This window comes from Mytilus edulis, chromosome 10 (genome assembly GCF_963676685.1).
Source record: "Mytilus edulis chromosome 10, xbMytEdul2.2, whole genome shotgun sequence".
Classification (NCBI taxonomy): Eukaryota; Metazoa; Mollusca; class Bivalvia; order Mytilida; family Mytilidae; genus Mytilus; species Mytilus edulis.
In genome coordinates, this window is record NC_092353.1 from 22,601,264 (window position 1) to 22,624,035 (window position 22,772).

General features: G+C 32.6%; 2 protein-coding genes across 3 annotated transcripts in view; one reads left to right on the forward strand and one right to left on the reverse strand.

Annotated features, from left to right (window-relative positions):
- The window catches only part of LOC139490679 (glucose dehydrogenase [FAD, quinone]-like), a 542,951-nt gene that overhangs the window by 108,974 nt on the left and 411,205 nt on the right, over positions 1-22,772 (forward strand). The window lies entirely within an intron of this gene.
- LOC139490678 (glucose dehydrogenase [FAD, quinone]-like) lies at positions 1,850-21,529 on the reverse strand. 2 transcript variants are annotated; one of them, XM_071277595.1, is made up of 12 exons: positions 21,433-21,529; positions 19,752-19,891; positions 18,593-18,801; positions 17,889-18,078; positions 17,069-17,197; positions 16,472-16,593; positions 15,175-15,342; positions 14,627-14,777; positions 13,214-13,374; positions 10,370-10,544; positions 3,445-3,670; positions 1,850-2,527 (listed from the first exon to the last, which is right to left on the reverse strand). In XM_071277595.1, exons 1-12 carry the CDS (start codon positions 21,498-21,500, stop codon positions 2,356-2,358), a joined length of 1,911 nt encoding a protein of 636 aa, XP_071133696.1. In that variant the 5' UTR covers positions 21,501-21,529; the 3' UTR covers positions 1,850-2,355. The 2 variants fall into 2 exon arrangements, with proteins under 2 accessions (XP_071133696.1, XP_071133697.1); XM_071277596.1 differs by having other exon boundaries at positions 2,214-2,525; positions 3,443-3,670; positions 19,752-19,885; positions 21,433-21,492.

Below are 22,772 nucleotides of genomic sequence, written 5' to 3' on the forward strand. Positions count from 1 at the left end.
ATAACGACTTGTAAGGTTTAGATGTCTTTTATGAATTTATTTCAAGCTTAATCATCAATTTCTTCGTCTGTTGGAACTTTTAAGATTTTTTTCTCAGTACCGTTTTGTTTTTTATAAAGGGACATAACACCATTACTAACCGTTTATGAAATAAGCCCCGCCCCCGTCTTACCTAATATGGAATATAAAGGGACGTAACTCCACTACTAACCGTGTATGAGATAAGCCCCGCCTCCCTACTAACCTAATATCAAATATACACGGTTTGCACGCGGACGCTTTTAACCAATCATATTCCTTGAAATGTATAGGAGGTAAGATAAATATTTATCCAAGGACGATATCCAGCGATCATTCATCCAAGATAAACAAGTTCAAATAAACTAGTTGACAATATAATAATAGCTTTTCGAAAATAGCATTATTAAGATAAAGAACTATTTTCAGTGTAAGGCTTCAATAAGAGACAATTGACCAACGTCTATGACAGGCTAATTAAAATTCTGTAAAAAGATCTTCAAACTATCATTTCTATATTTTTGAAAAAAATTGAGTTGGAATATTTTTCAGAGTAAAATTTTAAAAATGAACCAATCTTAATTAGGAAATTCCCATTAAGGACGTTAATTATCCCCTGCTTAAACAAGCATGGATTATGTCAACTTCTCCGTGGGTGTGTAAGTATTGACACCTGTGTGTAATTTCTCTTTGCAAAAGAATTTATGTGACCTGCATGATTGTAATAGTACCAATATGCTCATTGTATTTTAAATTCAGGACATTACAGCTTAAGATCGATTAACAGGTAAAATATTCTGATCAGGGAACATGGGGAAGAAATAACCAAATAAAATGTGTGTTTTTAAAGAATAGCTGAAAAAGATGTTTAGTGTCAAGAATGGTGGTAACAATATGTGTTATGTCTTCATAACAAAATACGAACATTACCATTTGTTGAATGTATTTTTTTTTCTCGAAACTGTCTTGTTTGTTAGTGTATTCAACATCAAACCATTTTATTTCAATAGCATACAAGATTTTTTTTTTCAACAGAATTTTGCATTTATTTCGTTGACCTCTTATTTTCATAGAATAACACCTATTTGTTTTTAAAAAAAACTTCCACCTCCTTTCCAGAAAAAAAAATGATTGGCATAATCATTGATAAAATTCAATTGTATTTTTACCTACTTTATAATATAATCTCGATAATAATACATTTATCTATTAGTCCAAGCATTGTGTAATATATAAAATTGAGAATAGAAATTGGGAATTTTTACAGAGAGAGCAACCCGACCAAAGAACAAAAAAAAATAAAACGACCAATGGGCCTTCCATACAGCGGGTAAATCGCGTAACTGCAGGCGTGCTTCAGCTGACCACTTAACAACAATAAGTACTATTCAGAGATAATGGAAGTCATACTAAACTCTAAAACATATAAATGAACTAAAACAAAATATTATACAAGACTTACAAAGTTCAGATGACCCTGACTTAGGACAGCTGCAAACATGTATATTTCTCTTGTTTCAATTACCATGTATGACAATGAGGCTATTTATATAAAGGTCACTGCTTATGATGATTGAATTGGGGTTACATATTAGAGAATAATTATGAAATATAAATAATATTTTAATTGATTGTTGGATGCTTAATGTCCAGTGGGACCTAGTTCATGATTGTTTATGACAAATATGATAGAGACCACTTTGTATAAGAAAATAGAATAGAGTGAAATGGTTATTTAATTTTCAAAAATTAAGATTTAGAAATGCAGAAACGATGATCTGACATCCAAACACTTTTTTTTAGTTTTTGCCTTAATGACAACAATACATACCATAATCATATTTCTTTTATTTCGATACGAATTATTCATTATTCATAACATTAAATCAGTGTTACAAAATACATCAACATGTAAAATAAAACTATGAGTCTGATATTTGTATGTAGAATAACTGAGTGACAGACTTTCTGCTAAATTTTGACAGTTGAAAGCAGAAAATGTCACAAAAAAAACATACCGGTACGAATTAAATACTGAAGAGAAAATATATCATCAGCAGCAATATTTTTGATCCTTGAAAATTTGAAAATGCATTATCAATACCTTTTGATATTTCTTGCAGCTAAAATGAAAAGTATACATTACGATGCAGCAAAGCAATATAATCACATGCAGAAGTTGTACAACTGCGACTACATCAGAAAACTTGAACTCTACTTTTGCCATACTCTAAGTCAGAATATTTTATGTAATTGTTTGACATCCTAATGTCCGTCCTTGGAATGAATTTCAGTAAATAAAACATTAGCAGAATGTTATTTTTAAAGATGTTTGCTTTATAATTTCAAATGTTTAATCTTATCCCTGAACGCCTTGACGGTATCTTTGCCTCTAATGAGATCTGCTGCTTTCTCGCCAATCATTATACATGGTGCATTTGTATTCCCGGATGTTAAATGTCTCATCACAGAAGCATCAGCCACACGTAATCCGGATATTCCAATTACTCTGTAAATATTAAAAGAGGCCAAATTGATTGAAAATATTTAACTGCAACTGATATTCTTTATAACAAAATTATCCAAAATAAAAATTTCGAAACAAAGTATCCATTTATACATCCCCATTAAATTGAATGACAATATGTTTAAATATATTTGTTCTTTCAGCATGTATTATTGGATACAAAAAACGAAAGTTGAATTAACTACCTCTCTTAATATGTTTTTTTTTTCATTTTTAGACGACCGACCGACTTGAATTTTTACATTTAATAAAAACTTTTTGTCAGCATTTTTCTATATGAAATTATTCCCGAGCATTTGGTATCGCCAGGTTATAAAAGGTACATTTTCTGTCCAGCTGACTCTTTTGTTACAGAATTATACTAAGTTTGAAAAATATATTCTTCCATAATTTGTTTTCGTATAGAGCATGTTGAGTGCATACAATTAGCATTAAATTCTAATAATATTTGCACATTCCATTTTACTTCCCTTTCATTGGATAATTTTTTTTACGAAATAATGCCTTTTAAATCAAATGTTTATTACATATATTGCTACGCACGATCGAGTTGAAAGTACAAAAACTAGCAGTAGTCTATGATTCTTCGTCATTTTTATTATGCGATGCCTGCCGTTTGATTACCATTGCAATACAATGGATTTTGAAATTGTCTATATCAGTATTTAATTGCCACTAATAGGGTTTGATTCACAAACTTGAGATTAAACGCTTAAATGAGCATTGCAATATAATGTTTGGCAAACGTAAGTTTGTACACGGTTATTACATTTGTCAACCGTAACCTAATTTACATTCATTGGTTATTTTTTTGTTAGCATGGCTGTTATACACCACACCATTTTTTAAATAAAATGATTTGTAGAAAAAATCTGATTAAAACATTACAATAAACACACCTAAGTTGCGGATCCACAACGGACGTAGGGTCTGTCGTCGACCCCATGCGACATGTTGATGCAGGGTGGTATCCTGTCATGCCCCAGTGTCGTATAATACATTCCCAGTACTCATCGGAGTCAAACTCTTCTGTGTCACATATACCCTTGAAATCCATTCTATTGTGAGTTACACCTATTTCTTTAAAAGCTTTGGTCTTTTCCAATTTACGCATTATTCTTATACCTGTTCAAATCAATAAACTTGTTTAAACGTTTTATCCATGCATGTTCTGGAATCTGCTAAAAGTGACTCTTCATTTGAATACTAGTTCATAAAATAGCTACAAATTTCAAGAAAATAGTTAAACTCACAAAATACTTTTAATAAAATTGTTAAAATATAATGCAACACACAACAACAGTATTGATGGTGTCATCCATGACCCTATTTCTTTTATTCACTCATTTGATTACATTATAGTTGTCTAGCAACTTCAAACTAGAGCCTGTGACGCTCACCTGTATTTACTGATGCTTTGTAAATCAGGTTAAAACATAATTAATAGTATTATATATTAGACGTGATTACTGAAAAATGGACGTATATTTTTTCTCTCTCAAATCAGTGTTCGAAATTTGATATTTATGTTGGATATATAGACTATGCAAAGACTTTTGATGACTTACAATGTTAGTATATAATGTCAAAAAACAATAGTAAGAAAAGAAAGGATAGAAATAGTAGTGGAAGTGGAACTGATTCTAAACACAACAAACAAAGTAAACAGTCACGGCGAAGAGAGTTAACAGAGTACATACACGACTCAGATATATCAGTGAGTGAAATATTAAATCACACGAACTCAATTTTATATAATTCTGATGACGATCTAGAAAGCAGTATCTTTAGTGAAACATCCAAACCAGATCATAACCCTACGAAAAAACACTCAGAAACAAAAATGGCCTCAGATGCGAAAAATGTGAATAAAAACAAAGACCCTACAGTCTCTGAAAAACTTGATACTATCGTAAATGCTATACAAGATCTCAAAACAAACCAAGAAGGGATGAAACGAATGTTCGAGTCAAAACTTGATAAACTTAGAACTGATTTAATGGCAAATGTAGACAACAAAATTAGAGCACTACGTGATGAGTTATCAGTTGACATTGGTAGTGAAACAAGACGTACAGATCAACTCCTAATTACTGTTCAATCATTACAAACACGTCTAGAGGGCATTGAAGAACACAATAACACTCAATCTGCATTTAACGGTATCGGTGTCTTAAACCCGGTCAATCCGCTTGACAATCCAGAAATAACTATAACAGCCAGCGGCATACCCGTTACGGAAAGTGAAGATTTGCTATATAAAACTGAAAATCTTATCCGCGCACTTGGCGAAGATGTGTTTTCATATGTTCATGTTACCGCTGCAACTCGTCTGCCGAATAGATTTGATGATCGCCCAGGGATTGTAAAATTCAGTCTAAGAAATAAAGATGAAAAGGTCAAAGTTTTGAGAAATAAAATGAAACTTAAAGACAATGAAATTTACAAAAATGTATACATTAAAAGCAGCAAGTCGCGTGTGGAACGTATAATAGAGATGAACGCTCGTGCTGTTCTTAGAAATCTGCCACAGGGTAAATCGTTCCGTGTTGACGCAAATGGTCGTATTAAACCAAAGAACAACCAATCACCGCCAACTGAAAATCAGCAAAATGAAAACGAGAATCCACATCCGTAGGACCAGAACCGGCCCATTTCATCTATTAAACTCGGACACATTAATGTTGGGGGATGGACTAGAGAAAATTGTGATTTAAGAAGAGGCATCATCAATGCAATTGAATGTGATATAATTTCGGTGTGCGAGACTCACTTAAAATTGCAAGACAATATTTTTATGGCGGGTTATAGATGGTTCGGATTTAATAGAACAGAAATACATATCAATGCACCAAAAGCCTCGGGAGGAGTTGGAATCTTTGTGAAAGATCTGATATTTAAAATTTTCAATGTTTCGGTAATTGACAAGTCGGTCGATGGAATACTTGGACTAAAATTCGAAAGCCGCAATACAGATTTCAGTTTTATAGTTTTCGCATGTTATTTGCCTCCTGAAAATTCAAACAGAGGACGTGATGCCCAAGGATTTTTCGCACATTTGCTTGCTCAAATTTACATGAATAATGATAGCGATGACTTTTTTCTTCTTGGTGACTTTAATTCACGAATTGGATCCCTGTCCGAACTGTTATTCGAGACCGATGAAATTGCAAAAAGAATCCAAATAGACAAGTGTATTAACCAGCACGGGCATGAATTTATGGAATTTCTAAACGAATCAAAATTTTGTGTACTGAACGGTAGATTTGCCGACGGGGATAATTTTACTTCAATTTCGAAGAAAGAAAAAGCGGTAGTTGATTTCATATGTGTCCCGCAGGATATTTTTCAAGATATAAGTTACTTCAAGGTGTTAACGGTTCAATCGATTGTTGATGACTTTCAATTACACGATCTTATAGGTGCCAAGTCTAAATTGCCTGATCACTCAGCTATTGTGGCGGAATTCAATATCATGCGTCACTGCATCGCAACGCAAACAAAAGAAAAACGCAACTCAAATCTTCGTTATAAACTTAATCAGATACCGTTAGATTTTATGGCTAGTGATATTCAACGGTCTGCCTTACTTACTTTAATAGAAAACATCGAGCGTTGTAGAGAAACTCAGGATAATATTGATAAAATCTACAATGAATTGTGCGAAATAATTTTTTCAGAGATGAACGATAAAATTCCAAAATTCGAGGATAATAGCTCTAAGAAACGTTACAAACACAGAAAACCGTATTGGAATGACAATTTGATGAGTCTTTGGAACAAGATGTCGATTAAGGAAAAGGAATTCACCCACTGTAAAGGAAATCGTAATACAAGAGCGTCATTACGGAACAGTTATATACCAGCCAGAGATATTTTCGATAAAACACTGCGACGAACCGAAAGAACATATAGAAAAATGAAAGCGGTAGATATTGAAGCTATGACTACGAAAAAACCGAACGACTTTTGGGAAAAAATTCGCAACCTCGGACCGAGAAATCACAAGTCTATACCAATAGAAATTGTCGACGAAAGTGGGAATATAGAAACAGATGAGCAATTAGTGTTGGATAAATGGCGGATTGACTTTGAAAATTTGTACACCGGAAGCAATAGTGACGAATTTGATTATGAACACTATAGAACTGTCATGTCACACAAATATCTACTAGAGACTAACATGGAGGATCCTTTATTTATACAGAATGAATACTTGAACCGAAACATTACATTAGATGAAATCCACGATATCGTTATGCACTCAAAATCAAAGTCGGCCAGTGGTTTCGACGAAATACCGTACATTGTACTGAAGTTTCCGATTGTGATAGAGACTATATTAAAACTATTTCAACTCATTTTGGACACTAGCCTTATACCGTCAATTTGGAGAAAATCTGTGATATGTCCGATACTTAAAGATCCTTCATCGGATGCACGAATGCCTATGAACTACAGAGGTGTAAGCCTGTTGTCTTGCATAAGCAAATTATATAGTGCTTTTATGAATAAAAGGATAACATTCTACTTAGAAAACGAGGACATACTGGCAGACGAACAGAACGGCTTTAGGAAAGATCGATCTTGTGAGGATCACATTTACACACTCAATTCTATCGTCCGCAACAATAAATCACTCTTTGTGGCGTTTATTGACCTCAGAAAATGTTTTGACTTCATAGACAGGGATATGATGCTATATAAGCTACTTAAAAACAACATTGATGGCAAACTGTATAACTCTATCAAAAGCATTTATCAGAATTCCGAATCCTGCGTCCGATTAAATGGCAAGCTTACAAGTTGGTTTGACTGTAAATCCGGTGTAAAACAAGGGGACAATTTATCACCAACACTTTTCTCTATATTTATTAATGATTTGGTTAATGAACTGAACGATCTAGGTGTAGGAATCGATTTAGCTGATAAGAACTTGTCAGTTTTATTGTACGCTGATGATATTGCACTGATAGCTAAATCAGAATTGGACCTGCAGTGTATGTTGGATAAACTTCATCGGTGGTGTAAACAATGGCGAGTCTTGATTAATACTGACAAATCGAAATGTATCCACTTTCGAAATGGGAAATCCAAACAAACAGAATATAATTTTAGTGTTGGTAGAAATTCTTTAGAAATAGTGAATCAGTATAAGTACTTAGGTGTAACATTTAGCTATAATGGCAGTTTTTTATTAAATGCGGAAATACTTGCTAAAAGTGCTGGCCGAGGACTTGGACACATAATTGGTAAAATACACGGATTCAAAGACTTTGGATATAAATCGTATGAGAAATTGTTTAATTCTTGCATTGTTCCTATACTTGATTACTCGTCTGGTGTATGGGGGTATCGGAAATATCAATCAATAGACAACATTCAGAATCGAGCTATTCGGTACTATTTGGGAGTTCATAGGTACGCACCAAATCTTGCTATACACGGAGATATTGGTTGGATCCCGAGTCAATATAGACACTGGAAAAATATGGTTAGATATTGGAATAGACTAATTCGATTTGACAGAAACCGCATTACAAGAATAGCATTCGACTTTGATTATGAACGATGTGAAAATAATTGGTGTAGCGATTTAAAGGATATTTTCTACAAGCTTGAATTAGGACATTATTACGAACTGAAATTACAGGTTGATATGTCATTGGTGGAACTTAACATTTCTCGTTTTTATTCAGACATTTGGAGTAATTCTATCGAAAGCGTCTCAAAATTACGTACCTATAAGACATTCAAAACTATTTTCGAAACTGAACACTATATTGAATTAAATTTAAGTAAAATTGAACGGTCGTACTTGGCACAGTTAAGATGTGGAATTTTACCATTAAGAGTTGAAACAGGCAGATATTCAAGTGAAAAACCTGAAGAAAGACTTTGTATTTTTTGTAATCTTCAAGAAAGCCGAAACTGAACTACACTTTATCTTTAATTGTCCGCTTTATTTGAATTGTCGAAATAACATTTTTGGTGAACTTTTAACTACAGAACTCTTCTTAGATCTGAATCATGAACAAAAACTGAACATTTTAATGTCTCTTCACACAAGAAAATTAGCAAAATATATCGTTCGTGCATTTCATATCCGACGTCAGGTGCTATATAATCTATGAACATTTAATTTTTGTGTATATTTATTCTAACTTTTTGAACTTTAATTTCAAATGATTTGAGAAATTGTGTATATATACATGTATAACGTGATTATGTTTAACCTTACTGATATTTTAAAAAGGTGACTTATAGGTCCAATGGGCCGGGTGTAACTTTGACTATAAACTTTGTAATTGTATTATATTTATGTTCACAAGTCACTATAATAAACAAATTACTTACTTATTAGATAATATCAGATAATAAAATTATATCTACGATAATAATCAAAAACTGCAAAATTTCTTTAAAATTACCAATTAAGGGACATCAACCCAACAACGGGTTGTCGGATTTGTCTTAAATTTTGTTGGCAGATAGATCTTTAACTGACAACATTTTTTAAGCGTGACAGATTTGCTCTAAATGCTTTAGTTTTAGAGATATAAGCCAAAACTGCATTTTACCTTATGTTCTATTTTTAGCCATGTCGTCCATCTTGGTTGACAAGCCAGCGGAGTCATCGGACAATTTTTTTAAACTAGATACCCTAGTGATGATTGTGGCCAAGTTTGGTTAAAATTTACGAAAAATTGTTAAAATTTTACTATAAAGGGCAATAACTCCTGAAGGGGTCGACTGACAATTTTGTTCATGTTGACTTATGTGTAGATCTTACTTTGCTGAACATTATTGTTTATTACAGCTTATCTCTATCTATAATAATATGCAATATAATAACCAAAAACTGCAAAATGTCAATAAAATAACCAATTCAGGGACAGCAACCCAACAACGGGTTGTCGGATTTGTCTGAAAATTCGTGGGAATATAGATCTTAATCTGATGAACATTTTTACAACGTGTCAGATTAGCTCTAAATGCTTTAGTTTTAACCATATAAGCCAAAAACTGCATGTTATCCTATGTTCTATTTTTAGCCATGTCAGCCATCTTGGTTGACAGGCGGAGTCATCGGACAAAACTTGAAAAACTAGATTCTCTCGTGATGTTTGTGGCCAACATTTGTTAAATTTGGTCCAGCAGTTTCAGATGAAAAGATTTTTGTAAAAGGTAACAGACTACGACGACGGACGACGGACGCAAAGTGATAAGAAAAGCTAAAAATGATGTCGCCAAACTTTAGAACTTGTTTTAGGTTTTTAGGAAGCATGCTCACATAAATTGAAAAAGGTCGTGGTTGTTAGATCACCAATCACTGAAACTTGAATATGCTCAATCTACATTGAGGAGAAGGCAGACTGGCTTCTAGCCTGAATACAGAATTCTGTAGTGTAACGTGTCTTCCTGTATACAGTTAAATGTTAACTATCACGTTAAAGGTCTGACTCAGTGTCGACGTCTAGTACAAAGCAGAGTTATTATTTATAACATATTTTCACTATAAACTTGCATGCACTATAATAATAATTGTATGATGATGTTTATATCTCTTGCCTGACAAGGGCTAATAACTGATGTCCAGTTTATACCAAAAAAGAAACGTTCGTTTGTTCGATTCAGTAAAAGCTAAATGTTCAAATTTTCAACAAGTAAAGTGAATAAATTGATTTTCCAAGTCTGAGACATCTAATATATTTGTTCAACGCATATTTCGGCTCATTAACGTTTTCATTCATATTTTTAATTGGTTTCAATGCTGCTTTTACTAGTTCACTCAGCTACAACAAACAAATACTAAATACTGACCAGAGAGAAGACTTTTTACGTCATCATATTCACATAGATAGTTTGGGTCAATCTCGGGGTAATCAAATGGATCAGTACTTTGAAGTCGTACATAACCTGTACATTTTGGATGCTGTTGAATGGTAACTACTGTAAACTCCATAGAACTGGATCTTTTTTGTAAAAGTTTTATTACCTAATAAAACAATTCCAAACTGTAGTTATATTGTATTTGAAATAAGAATGTAACTATATCATATTTTATCTTCTTCAAATTTTCTTTTATTGTCAAAACAATTAGTGTTTCCCTATTAAGATAATCTTATTACCACCGCATTTTTGTTTATTGGTACATATTCAACCAAAAATTTGATAGAGTCGCGTTTTTTAAATTACAAAGATAGCTGCTCTGTTGACCATCTGTATTCTTCAATACTTTCATACTGACTCTTTATGTCAATGTCAAAACTGAGAAAATATACATACGAAAGCTAAAAGAATCATTCGAGGTCCAAACTTCCAATCCATTTTATATTTGCAAGTTGGACGTTGATTTTTGAATTCTACATTTCGATTTTCACTTTTATTAGTGAATATGGTCTCGAGATTTCTTTCAAACAGATGAATATTAGACATGTTAGATACATAACTATTGTTTACACTTGATAGTCGAGAGTCTATAATTGAGACATGTAAATTAGGGACCATCTCAAAAGAGTAGACTGAACTAATTATTTATTTACTCGGTTCAATAATAAGTTTTAACATTGCTACACAGGCGCGGATCCAGTCAATTTAAAAATGGGTTCCAACACCCGGAACACAATGAAACGTTCACATAATTGAAAAAAAATGGAAGGCAAAAGGGAGTTCCAACCCCGGAACACGCCCATAGATCCGCCAACACTACCTAACTCAACGATAATGTTTTGCAGTTCAGAGAACAGAGTCAAAATACATGTCATAATATAGAACGTCTGTATTTATATTTATAGCTTGGTTTCTTTTAGAAATACCGATATATTAACAAATATGAATAATATATATCAGAATCATATTCTGAGTCAATACCAAAAGCCTTTAAACATTTTGGATCTTTCCTACTGATGAATCAGTCATATGAAACCGGTCTCCAAGAAATCGCCTTTTGGTAGTAGTTTTGTGGCTAAGATCTCAATTGTATTCGTGTTATTCGATTTTGTCTATGTTGTTTGGTATTTCTCCATTCACTATGTCATATACAATAGACGGTATACATGTAGTACCGTTGTTGGGGCAGCTATTTTCTCCATTGGATTAACCGTTGTATAACGAGTGGTTGTCCTTGCAAGGCTGATGGACATGACTGCCAAAGGCAGTGATGGCAGTAGACGGTACTTCTCATGTAATTTATCGCCCACAAAATTAGCCAAAGGAACATTTTTATCCCGTACACAGACATGGACTATATTCACACCCAGCAGAAAAATAACGAGATGACGTATGATTGTCAATGAGACAACTATCCACCGAAGTTCAAATAAAATAAATGTAAGCAATTCTAGGCAACCGTAGGGCCTTCAACAATGAAACAACAACCCATTTTCTACATTTCAAAATGCTTGTACCAAGTCAGGGATATCACAGTTCTTGTCCATTCGTTTTTTATGTGTTTTGTTATTTGATTTTGCCATGTGATTATGGACTTTCCGAATTCATTTTCCTCTACGTTCAGTATTTTTGTGATTTTACTTTTTTCCCATACCGTATAGCCGTCTAAAAAGGCCTCGACCTGAAAAGTATGAAACAATTCAATTGAGAAAACTAACGGCCTAATTTATAACAAAACAATCAACGAAAAACAAACATGACAGACATGAACCAACGACAACCACTGAACTACAGGCTCCTGACTTGGGATAGGCACATGTGGCGGGGTTATACGTGTTTGTGAGCGCTCAACCCTCCCCTAACATTGGACAGTGGTAACAACACAACATAAGAACAAACTATGAAAATAAGTTGAGAACTCATCAGACCGATACCGAACAGGTTTTAATCGACCACAAAATTTAAACCACATTCGACTTGTATGCCTCGGTTTCCTGGACCACCAAAATGATGCACAACAATTCTACTCGATGCCATAAATATGACACGGACTTCACCTTGATTGCATAGAGAACCTTTTTATATTAGCGGATAACAGTTACCAAAGGTACCAGGCTTATAATTCGGATAAAATATATGTTTACTGTTATCCAATACGAGTTAATGTCGCAGTCTTAAATGTTAAATGTTAAACTTTGCGCTGGTTTGGTAGAAAGAGTGCATAATTTAATTGACTGAAAATAATGAAATCTTTACTTTATCATGCTTCATTTGACTTTACATAATGTCTTTCGAGACGACCCCTTTAAAATGTATCCCGCTAACATGTTTAACCCCACCACATTATTTGTGTATGTGCCTGTCCCAAGTCAGGAGCCTGTAATTCAGTGGTTGTCGTTTGTTTATGTGTTACATATTTTTTTTTTCGTTCATTTTTTTTTACATAAATAATGCCGTTAGTTTTCTCGTTTGAATTGTTTTACATTGTCTTATCGTGGCCTTTTATAGCTGACTATGCGGTATGGGCTTTGATTATTGTTGAAGGCCGTACGGGGACCTATAGTTGTTAATGTCTGTGTCATTTTGGTCTTTTGTGGATAGTTGTCTCATTGGCAATCATACCACATCTTCTTTTTTTATATTATCGTCTCTCGACTCTCGTTTGTTGTTTGTCAAAAGTTTTCATTTATCTAACAGGTCTAATAGATACATGTTATACTTGCGATAATAACATTCTTGATTGATATCTTTTAAAGTAAAATAAATATTACTTACAGACTTATTGTGATTCAGTGGTAGACCATTATCTATAAATCCGTCATCTTGTGCATTGCTGAAAAACTCAAGCTGATAATCTGGATACTGCGGTTCTGTCTTCCTTCGGTCTGTCATCCTACCAAAAATGTGTCCTTCCAAACCACTGGATGTCATCACACCTGTATTTATAATAAATAAATGTTTATTACACATATTTTGTTTGTTTTAATAATTGTTATAGTAAATGATAATAATTTTCTACATATTAATTTTCACGCTTAGTTTATGCATAACCCATCTCTAATAAGAGATTCATTTCAAGCTCACATAAATACAGATTTGCATCAGGGTTTACTGACTTGCAAGTCAACTGTACATCAGTTATTGTGACAAACTCTGATCATACGGACTGCTTAAAACAAAATATTTGTTTTCTTAATTCCGATTTTATTAATACATTGTGTATTTCAAATCTAAATCTAATGCACCTTTAACCTAATAAGTATCAAAAGAAAAGCAGTTCGTAATTCATCTGATGATAAATGCGTAATGTATTTTAATACTAAGGATTTTCAACCCCAGGAATAGATTACTAGTATCTCAGCTGTATTTGGCCAACCCGTTTTGAATTTTGGGTCTGGGCGTATTTTTTACTGAACCAACATATCGTCTTTCTTAAAATGTCCACTAAAGTGTTGCTGTTGTTCCGTTTTATTCCTCTTAATTTAAACATATTTTATTTGCTGAATTAAAGCAAAATGGATTAGACACAAGTAAATCATACTTATGAAGTCTTCTCCATAATACAATATAAAGTTACAATAAAAGTATAATATAATGGACATGCATATAAAGCAAACAGTTTATAGAATATAATACTAGCTTTTATAGGTAAAAAAGAGGAGAGAAAGTAAAAAGAGAAAAAGAGGTTTCAAAAGTCGTATAATTCTGTGACGATGACTTGTGTATTGATGACGACGATGACGTTCCGTGCCAGCAATTATAACGCTCTATCAAGGCATAAGAAATCTGTTTGACCTTTTTATGAAGTTTTGAAAATGTTTGAAAATTTGAATATTTTGTTCGTTCGAAAGTTCCAAGTGTCCGCAAATTAATAGTTTTGTATCTAAAACAAAGTTTTCGGATAGCCAGTTAAGGTTATCGAATAAGGTTTTTTTCTACATAATGTGTAATTCCTCTTAAAGTTGGTGTGTCCCTCGGTTTTTGTTTGTTACCCGGATTTGTTTCTGTCTAATCGATTTATGACTATTTAACAGCGTTATACTACTATTGACTATATTTACAGCGTTAGAAAGGGAAACAAAAGATGATATAAAGAATTTCTGTGTAACAAAAGGAATGTTCAAAGAATGGTCTTCGATTCAAATAAAAAAAAAACATCTAAATATGTTAATAACTGAAGCTATTTACCTTTTCCTAATATATGATACTGTAGTTTATTCCATAACGAGGATGTTGCATCAGATGTTGGACTGTACGGTTTGTTTATTAAGAATTTCATGAAAATTTGATAGTGATCCTGGAGATTTTCACCAACTGGTAAATCAGCAACAATTGGAATCTGGTAGAAGATAGTTAGAAAATAGTTTAAAAACTTCTATATCTTGTAGATATTTATACACAACGTAGATGTTTTGGTAAACAGGCATTAACCGCTCAGCCAATATCTAAAAACAGTTTATGTTGTGACCAGCCAAAACGATTCAGACGTAATGATAAATTATTAAACTTATGTAATTTTATTATTACAATCATTTCAATATCATTAATACAATGTTCTATTACGTCAATTGGTAGTTTAAAATGTGAAGTTAAGTCGATGTCGTTGTTTCCTTTTTTATTCTATAATTTCATTTTATGTTTCTGTACTTAGTTAGATCTGTTTTATTTACTCAATTTCAATGAATGAAGATTCATTTGTACAAAATAATTGCTATCATAAACTCTCCAACACATACCTTTAATTTTGTGAGATGGCTTTTCGGACCAATTCCAGATAACATTAAAATAACAGGACTGTTGATGGCTCCGGCAGATAGGATAACTTCTTTATTCGCATAAAGATTCAGTTTTCTGTTGTCTTTAATTACTTCTACACCGATAGCCTTTTTACCGTCAAGTAATACCTGTTAAAATATAAGTTTGGTCTTTTGTCTCGTTAACATCTAAAGACTTCCAGACTCTTTTATAAAAGGGAGGCGAAAGCTACCAAAGGGACATTTAAACTCATAAGTCTAAAATAAACTGACAGCACTATGGCAAAAAAGGAAAGAGACAAATAATCGTACAAAAAACACATCAAAGCTCACATGGAACTTAAACCACATACCATATTGGCGTTGTTGTAAAGTGAATTTTAACCACCAGGACTAAATTGAGATCGTCTAGCCTAGCATGTCATTCAAACGAGTATGTTTTGTTAAAATTTCCATAAAGTTTTCACTTAGGAATGCATTTTGATTTTCTTTCTGTAACGTCATCGTATTTAAATTTCAAACATAACGATAATTTGAATGTACCTATCAGATATATATATATATATGTTGGGTTTTTTTCTTAAAAAGAAAAATAATCTTTTTGTATTAACACATCATTTGCAATGACCAATGTGAGTTGGTATTTAAGGTACTTGTAAATTCTTTAAATAGCAACTAACGGAAGAGATCATATTTTATTGAGATGGATTGACAATCTTCAAAGGATTTCTTTTTAAAAAATCGTATTCTGTCCTGTAACGGGAGTTATCTTTCAATTTGAACGAGTACATTATATTTCAATTCTTATTCGTTTTTGCTGTATAAATCATTCAAGTCAATCTGAAATATCTCAAAAGTTGAAGAAAAACTTCGATGCACAATACAGTTAAAACTTCAAGCTTGCTTGCTTTCTTTTCTTTTTTTGTGATTTGATTATGCTTTGTATAAAGTTCAATAATTCATACATCTAACTTTTATGTAAAAATCGATTTTATTTCTCGACATGCTGTCCTTCGAAATCCTTTTTAAACTGATGCAGTTGTTACCTAATGCAGAATTACTTTTATATATTTGGTGTTTTAAAATCTACTTTTTAAATTCATATTCATCAAGCATTGATTGAGTCTTTGATTGCGACGATTTTACGGTAAACATTTCAAACCTTCTTATGAACAAATGACTGTTCGTGACGTGTAGGATCTGTTTATTTGAAACAAGGAGGGCATTCAATCGTGTCAAACTAGAACGTGGCATATTCTTTTTCGTAAAAATAAAGTACCTTTGTTACAAAGGTATTGATACTTATGTGTAAGTTTGGTCTATTGATGACAGGTCTTAAATAGGCTTTTGCAGTATTGGAACGTTCACCGTTCTTCATCGACGACTGCATGTATGAAAAACCTGCAAAAATGTTAAAAAAATATCTGATTAACAAACTAGTATTTAAAATTAAATACCTGACTTTATTTAAGGACTTTGGGTGAACTCTTTATCCTTTCAGCATCCCAATTTAAAACTCTTATAACATCATGTCATATGCCGGAACATGCAATTTATTATTTTCCATATCTATAAATAATTGGATTTACAATACAAAAATAAAAGCTTTTGTGGCCATAGTCAATTGAACATCATACTATATCTTATTATTCGATTGTAAAAATGAAAATCCGCTATTCATATTGGAAATATTACAATGGAAAGACTAGTAAACCATATCATGTCAGGATCAACATCATTCGGCATTATTAATATTAATACAAATAGCAGCATTCGACATTTACATTTACAAGCAACCTATTATTTGTTAAAAATAAAAGAAAAACGTTCATACACATTGTTGCTAAAGAGTATAATTATAATAATAAAATTCTACCTATTTGGTTTTCTCCATTCAGGTCAACATGTTCTATACCGATTTCATGTGCAGCTTGCTTATAGATTTCTGGAAGTGGCGTATTTCTTACTTCACTTACACCTAAGTATCCTCCTCTTGAATGATAATCTGTGAAAATAACTACAATTTAGGAAGTATTCAGGCATTATACCGTTGGTTTTCCCGTTTGAATCGTTTTACACTAGTAATTTTGGGGCCCTTTATAGCTTGTTATTCGGTGTGAGCGAAGGTTCCGTGTTGAAGGCTGTACATTGACCTATAATGGTTTACTTTTATAAATTGTTATTTGGATGGAGAGTTGTCTCATTGGCACTCACACCACATCTTCCTATATCTATAGGATAGTCTGTTGGATAAAATAAAATCTTCAAAAGGGATAGTATGTAGAAAGAACAATGAATATTGGTTGTCTGTGGAATATAATAATAAACATTTAGGAATAGATTGAATAATAATGGAAAAAGATCTAGAACGACGGATACAAATAATGCAAACCCCTTGCTATTTTCTTATTTTTTATGATTTGTTTATTACTCATCAGAAACTGACATCGAAATGCATCTCTGTTGAATGATTTGATGGGTTTGCTATATCATTATTGCTGTTCATTTAAAAGTTTTATTTCGTATGACGTTTAGAAATATAATAATAGCTTTGATGCATTTATTTACAATCATGCATTTGTAACAAGTCCTAGAAGGTTAAAAATGCGACGTTTGTACGATTATTAATGTTGAAAAGTTATCAAAAACGAAAATATATAGGGTAACTATCAATGGAAAATTAATCAAGTACGAACCTGAATCATATAATCGAGGAGCCTGAATATCTTCTATCTTTAAGTAGTATGGTAAGACATCTTTATAGCTCCATCCTGTACATCCCTCTTTTTCCCAGTTGTCATAGTCATATCTACTTCCTCTGACGTAAGCGAGATAGTTTATACTGCTAGAGCCTCCAAGAACTTTACCTCTGGGCCAGAAACTTTTCTTAAATTAAAATTATTACTCTTGAAAATTATACAAAAACATTGACCCATTCAAACATCAAATGCAAACAATACTACATAATCAAACCAGCGATCAAGTCATAACCAAAAAATGTCAGCAAAAATATTTTTCAATTCCTAAAAGTACACACATATTTATCCTTTTTATTGTAATTGGAGTTGCATTTTCATATTTTAAAGAATATGAACATGTGTTAAGTGTTACCCATTATATCCCGTAATATGATAACGCAAAAACACCTTATTAAATGGTGTTCGGAGAAATACGAGGAGAAAATGCAAAACGGTTGGCCATCCATATTTCTTATTTCTTGTTTTTGCTGTGGCAGTTCAGATATATAATATTTTGTGCGATAACGTTTTTTGTTGTTTCATGGAAAGTTGAAATAAAAAATATCCAATGAAATAAATGGCATAACAGGTTTATTTCACAGTGATTGAACATTACTGATAATTTGTCTTCGTATTTACAATTAAACGATATATGTGAATACCTGGTCTTGTTTCATTTGATGTGAGTATTTCTGTGAAACAGTATAAAAAGCCCAATCATCCTTCGTGTTCTCTACGGCGGCAGCTTTAATAGGTGTACTGATATCTTCGTTGCCATATTCGGAACCTCCTGCTTCTACCAATAACACCGATATTCCCGGATCTTCGGAAAGTCTGTTTGCTATTACTGCTCCAGACGAACCAGCACCAACTTTAAGGAAATACAATAACTTTTATTAAGTGTTTTAAGATAAGGCAAACGATGTTTCGACATTGCATCTCAGCTATATCAAATAAGTTTTGCTAAACTTTCAACAAGCAGGTTTCGACGTTTATACACTAACTAAGCAATGATAGTTGAGTAAATTGTCAGCAATAAAATGAAAGGATAAAATTTTGAAAATGTTTGAAACTTGAACGTATTTTTTGGGTTAAATATAATCATATTAAGAACAATCTATTATATTTAAACAACTCTGCAGATTGAATAGGGTCAATAGAAAGCCTTTTCAAAACATAAAAGGGGCTAGCCGATCTGTGCTTAATCTCCTGGCTAATTCAGTTTATATCGTACTATTGACTTTTTACTTCTTTGTAAACTAAATCATAATGTAGATTTTATATTAAAAGCAATGACTAGCTGAATGAAATCTATGATCTATCAGCACTGATTTAAAGAAATCCTCTTCTATGTCAGTCTTCAACATTAAAAGTAAATATTAAATTAAAGACACAGCTATTTTCAGTATTTGATACAGGTTCAACATCGTACCCTTTAGGAAAAAAACAGAGAACTCTTTTGCCAAAAAACTCTATTAAACATCCAAACATAATATGCACACTTATCTGTGTCCACACTTGTAAACTATCTTAAAAAGAAAAACTGCCTCTGTGTAACCGGTCTCTGTGTACCTGTTATCATAAAAAGGTGTCTGAACCAAGTCAGGAATATGACAGTTGTATATTATTCATTTTTTATGTGTTTGAGCTTTTGATTTTGCCATTTGATTAGGGATTTTCCGCTTACATTTTTTATTGGAGTTCATTATTTTTGTGATTTTACTGTATTAATTCATTTAAAACAACAGCTGGATAATTTTATATATACAATAACATTGTGTCCTACCTGCTCCTGTATAAGTAGTTAAAATATATACTTACCAACAATATAGTCGTATGTTGTATTTAGCTTTACATCGAGAACTACATCTTTTTCAGATGGCAGAAAATAAATTCCTATAAGAATACCAGACACTGCCATCAGGATTGTATTATGCAAAGCCATCTTATGAATCCTGAAACTATATATTAACAAGAAAACTGGCGTTGATGAGAATCTAAAACAAAAGACCGTAGCCATTGAAAATTTTATTTAGAAGATTTGCAATTGGAAGCAGTATTTTCTCATACAATACGATTATTGGTATACAAAAAAAGTAAAATCACAAAAATACTAAACTCAGAGGAAAATCCAATCGGAAAGTCCATAATCACATGGCAAAATCAAACGAATGACAAAACACATCAAAAACGAATGGACAAGAACTGTCATATTCCTGGCTTGGTACAGGCATTTTCAAATGTAGAAAATGGTGGAATGATATATAAATAAATGAAATATTTTTCACTGCACCACCTGCACATTTCGACATTTAATGTCTCTTTGATAGTCCACTTCAAGATTGGTAGCAATTACAGTGATATTACGGATATGATTATATATCTAGTCTATCTAGGAAGAAAATTATACAGAATTTAAAGGTAACGTTTAACGGGTTCCCTTACAGCACTTACACATTATAAGAAAAAGCGATTATTTTCACCTTTTAACCAGATGTTAGTGTTTCGGTACTTACATGATTTAGCCCATGCTTTTTTAAAACATTCTCCATTGGTAAATTAATAAATTTAACCAAAAATAAATTAGATATCAGCTCCCACGAATTTGAACTTAGATCAATAAGATTATTTATAACAATATGAAGATGTGGTATGATTGCCATTGAGACAAAAGAGGGACAAAAGATGCCAGCAGAACAGTCAAACTCTCTACCGGAGACAAAATAACTATAGATTACCGTATGGCCGTCAACAATATTGAGTAAAACCCATGTCACATAGTAAAGTTTAAGAGGCCCGATATAACAAATGTAATACACTTCAGACTTTAATATAGCTCATCACCTTTCCAGGTATTAAAATACATCCTAGCTTAAGTTTTACCCCGAAACGTCGAAATAATAATGAGGGGCCTGACATTTTGAGCACGATTATTGTACCCAGAATCAGAATTTTACCAATGAATATGCTGGATTTGGTGTTTTGATTACAACATTTGTACTCCGAGTACTGAGAAATGTTTCATGACCGAGAAGCCCAGATATATAGAATCGTGAATAGATCGGGAAGTTTTCTGTTGTAATTATATTACGTCAGAGAACTATTATGATCAAATAACACTTATGAGACCAGGGTCCTTAATTGCTACAATATATATTATGTCTCCTATGAAAATGTTACGAAATATCTAACATTATATATATATATATATATATATATACCAGTTTACTGACACATATTTGATGTGTGTGGTGTGTAGTACTTTAATGATCTTTAATGTAGTGACATAATGCTATGTATAATCAAAATTGTGTAAACAAATCATGTCCAATGGTAAATACTAAATGACCTATATATATCAAAGTATTCATTGAGATTTGTTTTCGTCTTCAATGTAAGTCAAGATTAGTCTGAGAAATTTGTATAACGTGTAAAGTAATCTCAGCATTAATGTAGTTAAAAATATTGATAGGTAAATAAGCACCTTGAAAACAAAACTTACCAAGTAAAAGATATATATATTTTCAAGGACAGGACGATATGTGCGGTGGTCTTCGTTGATAAAGTCATCCAGTCGACAATATAATACTAGCTTTTTAAAGAAGCGTACCGATCATTATTAAGATGTTACTCAGTCGTGGACGGTAGGCGTCTGTCTGAAGCTGTCGATGAAAGTTTTAAGACCAAAAAATGTATGCATATAAATTTTTCATTTATAGATGTTATATTTGCCACTTGGCGTCGTCAGGCAATAAACTATAAAACAACAAAAACAACAAAACAAAACCCCAAAGAACGAATAATTTAACTTTGTCATGCGCTTAAATGAAAACATACCCGTAGCCAGGGGGGGGGGGGGGGGTTCGGGGGGTTCGGACGAACCCCCCCTTGAAAACAAATAAGCACTGTTAAAGTCAATGTTCTGTTCGAATTGTGACTGTTAAAGTCGAGTTTTTGAGTCAAACGAACCCCCCTTTTGAAATTCCTGGCTACGGGCCTGATGAAAACAATCAGTTAATGATTCCTAATTATGCATATTGTTAACAATCACATCATTCTGACCTGAGAATACAATTATTTCATAATTCATTTCTTTTAGTCGATAAATTCAAATGAAAAGTACCAATATAAAACGTTCGTCCGTCCGTCTGTTCGTTCGTTCGTCCGTCCGTCTGTCCCGCTTCAGGTTAAAGTTTTTGGTTAAGGTAGATTTTGATGAAGCTGAAGTCCAATCAACTTGAAACTTAGTACACATGTTACTTATGATAAGATCTTTCTAATTTTAAAGCCAAATTAAACTTTTGACCCCAATTTCACGGTCCACTGAACATAGAAAATGAAAGTGCGAGTTTCAGGTTAAAGTTTTTGGTCAAGGTAGTTTTTGGTGAAGCTGAAGTCCAATCAACTTGAAACTTAGTACATATGTTCCCTATGATATGATCTTTCTAATTTTAATGCCTTATTATATTTTTTACCAATTTTCACGGTCCATTGAACATGGAAAATGATAGTGCGAGTTGGGCATCCGTGTACTTTGGACACATTCTTGTTTTTGTTTGTTTTGAAAAAAAAGAGAGGACACACAGTATATAATATTTTTACCAAGTTTGTTATTTAGTCTTTATGATAAATAGTTGATCAATTTGATATTATACCACAACTCCTTATTCATGTTATTATTATTTTTTCTGCCTTAAACTGGTTTTTCAGATGGACAAGTACACATTACAATAATTTTACACACCAATTAGGGTTGGACTATTGTTTATTTTATCTGAGAAATACAGACATCACATTAAATACCTGAATGGTGTGAAGTAAGTCTTAAAGTACGTTGAACAA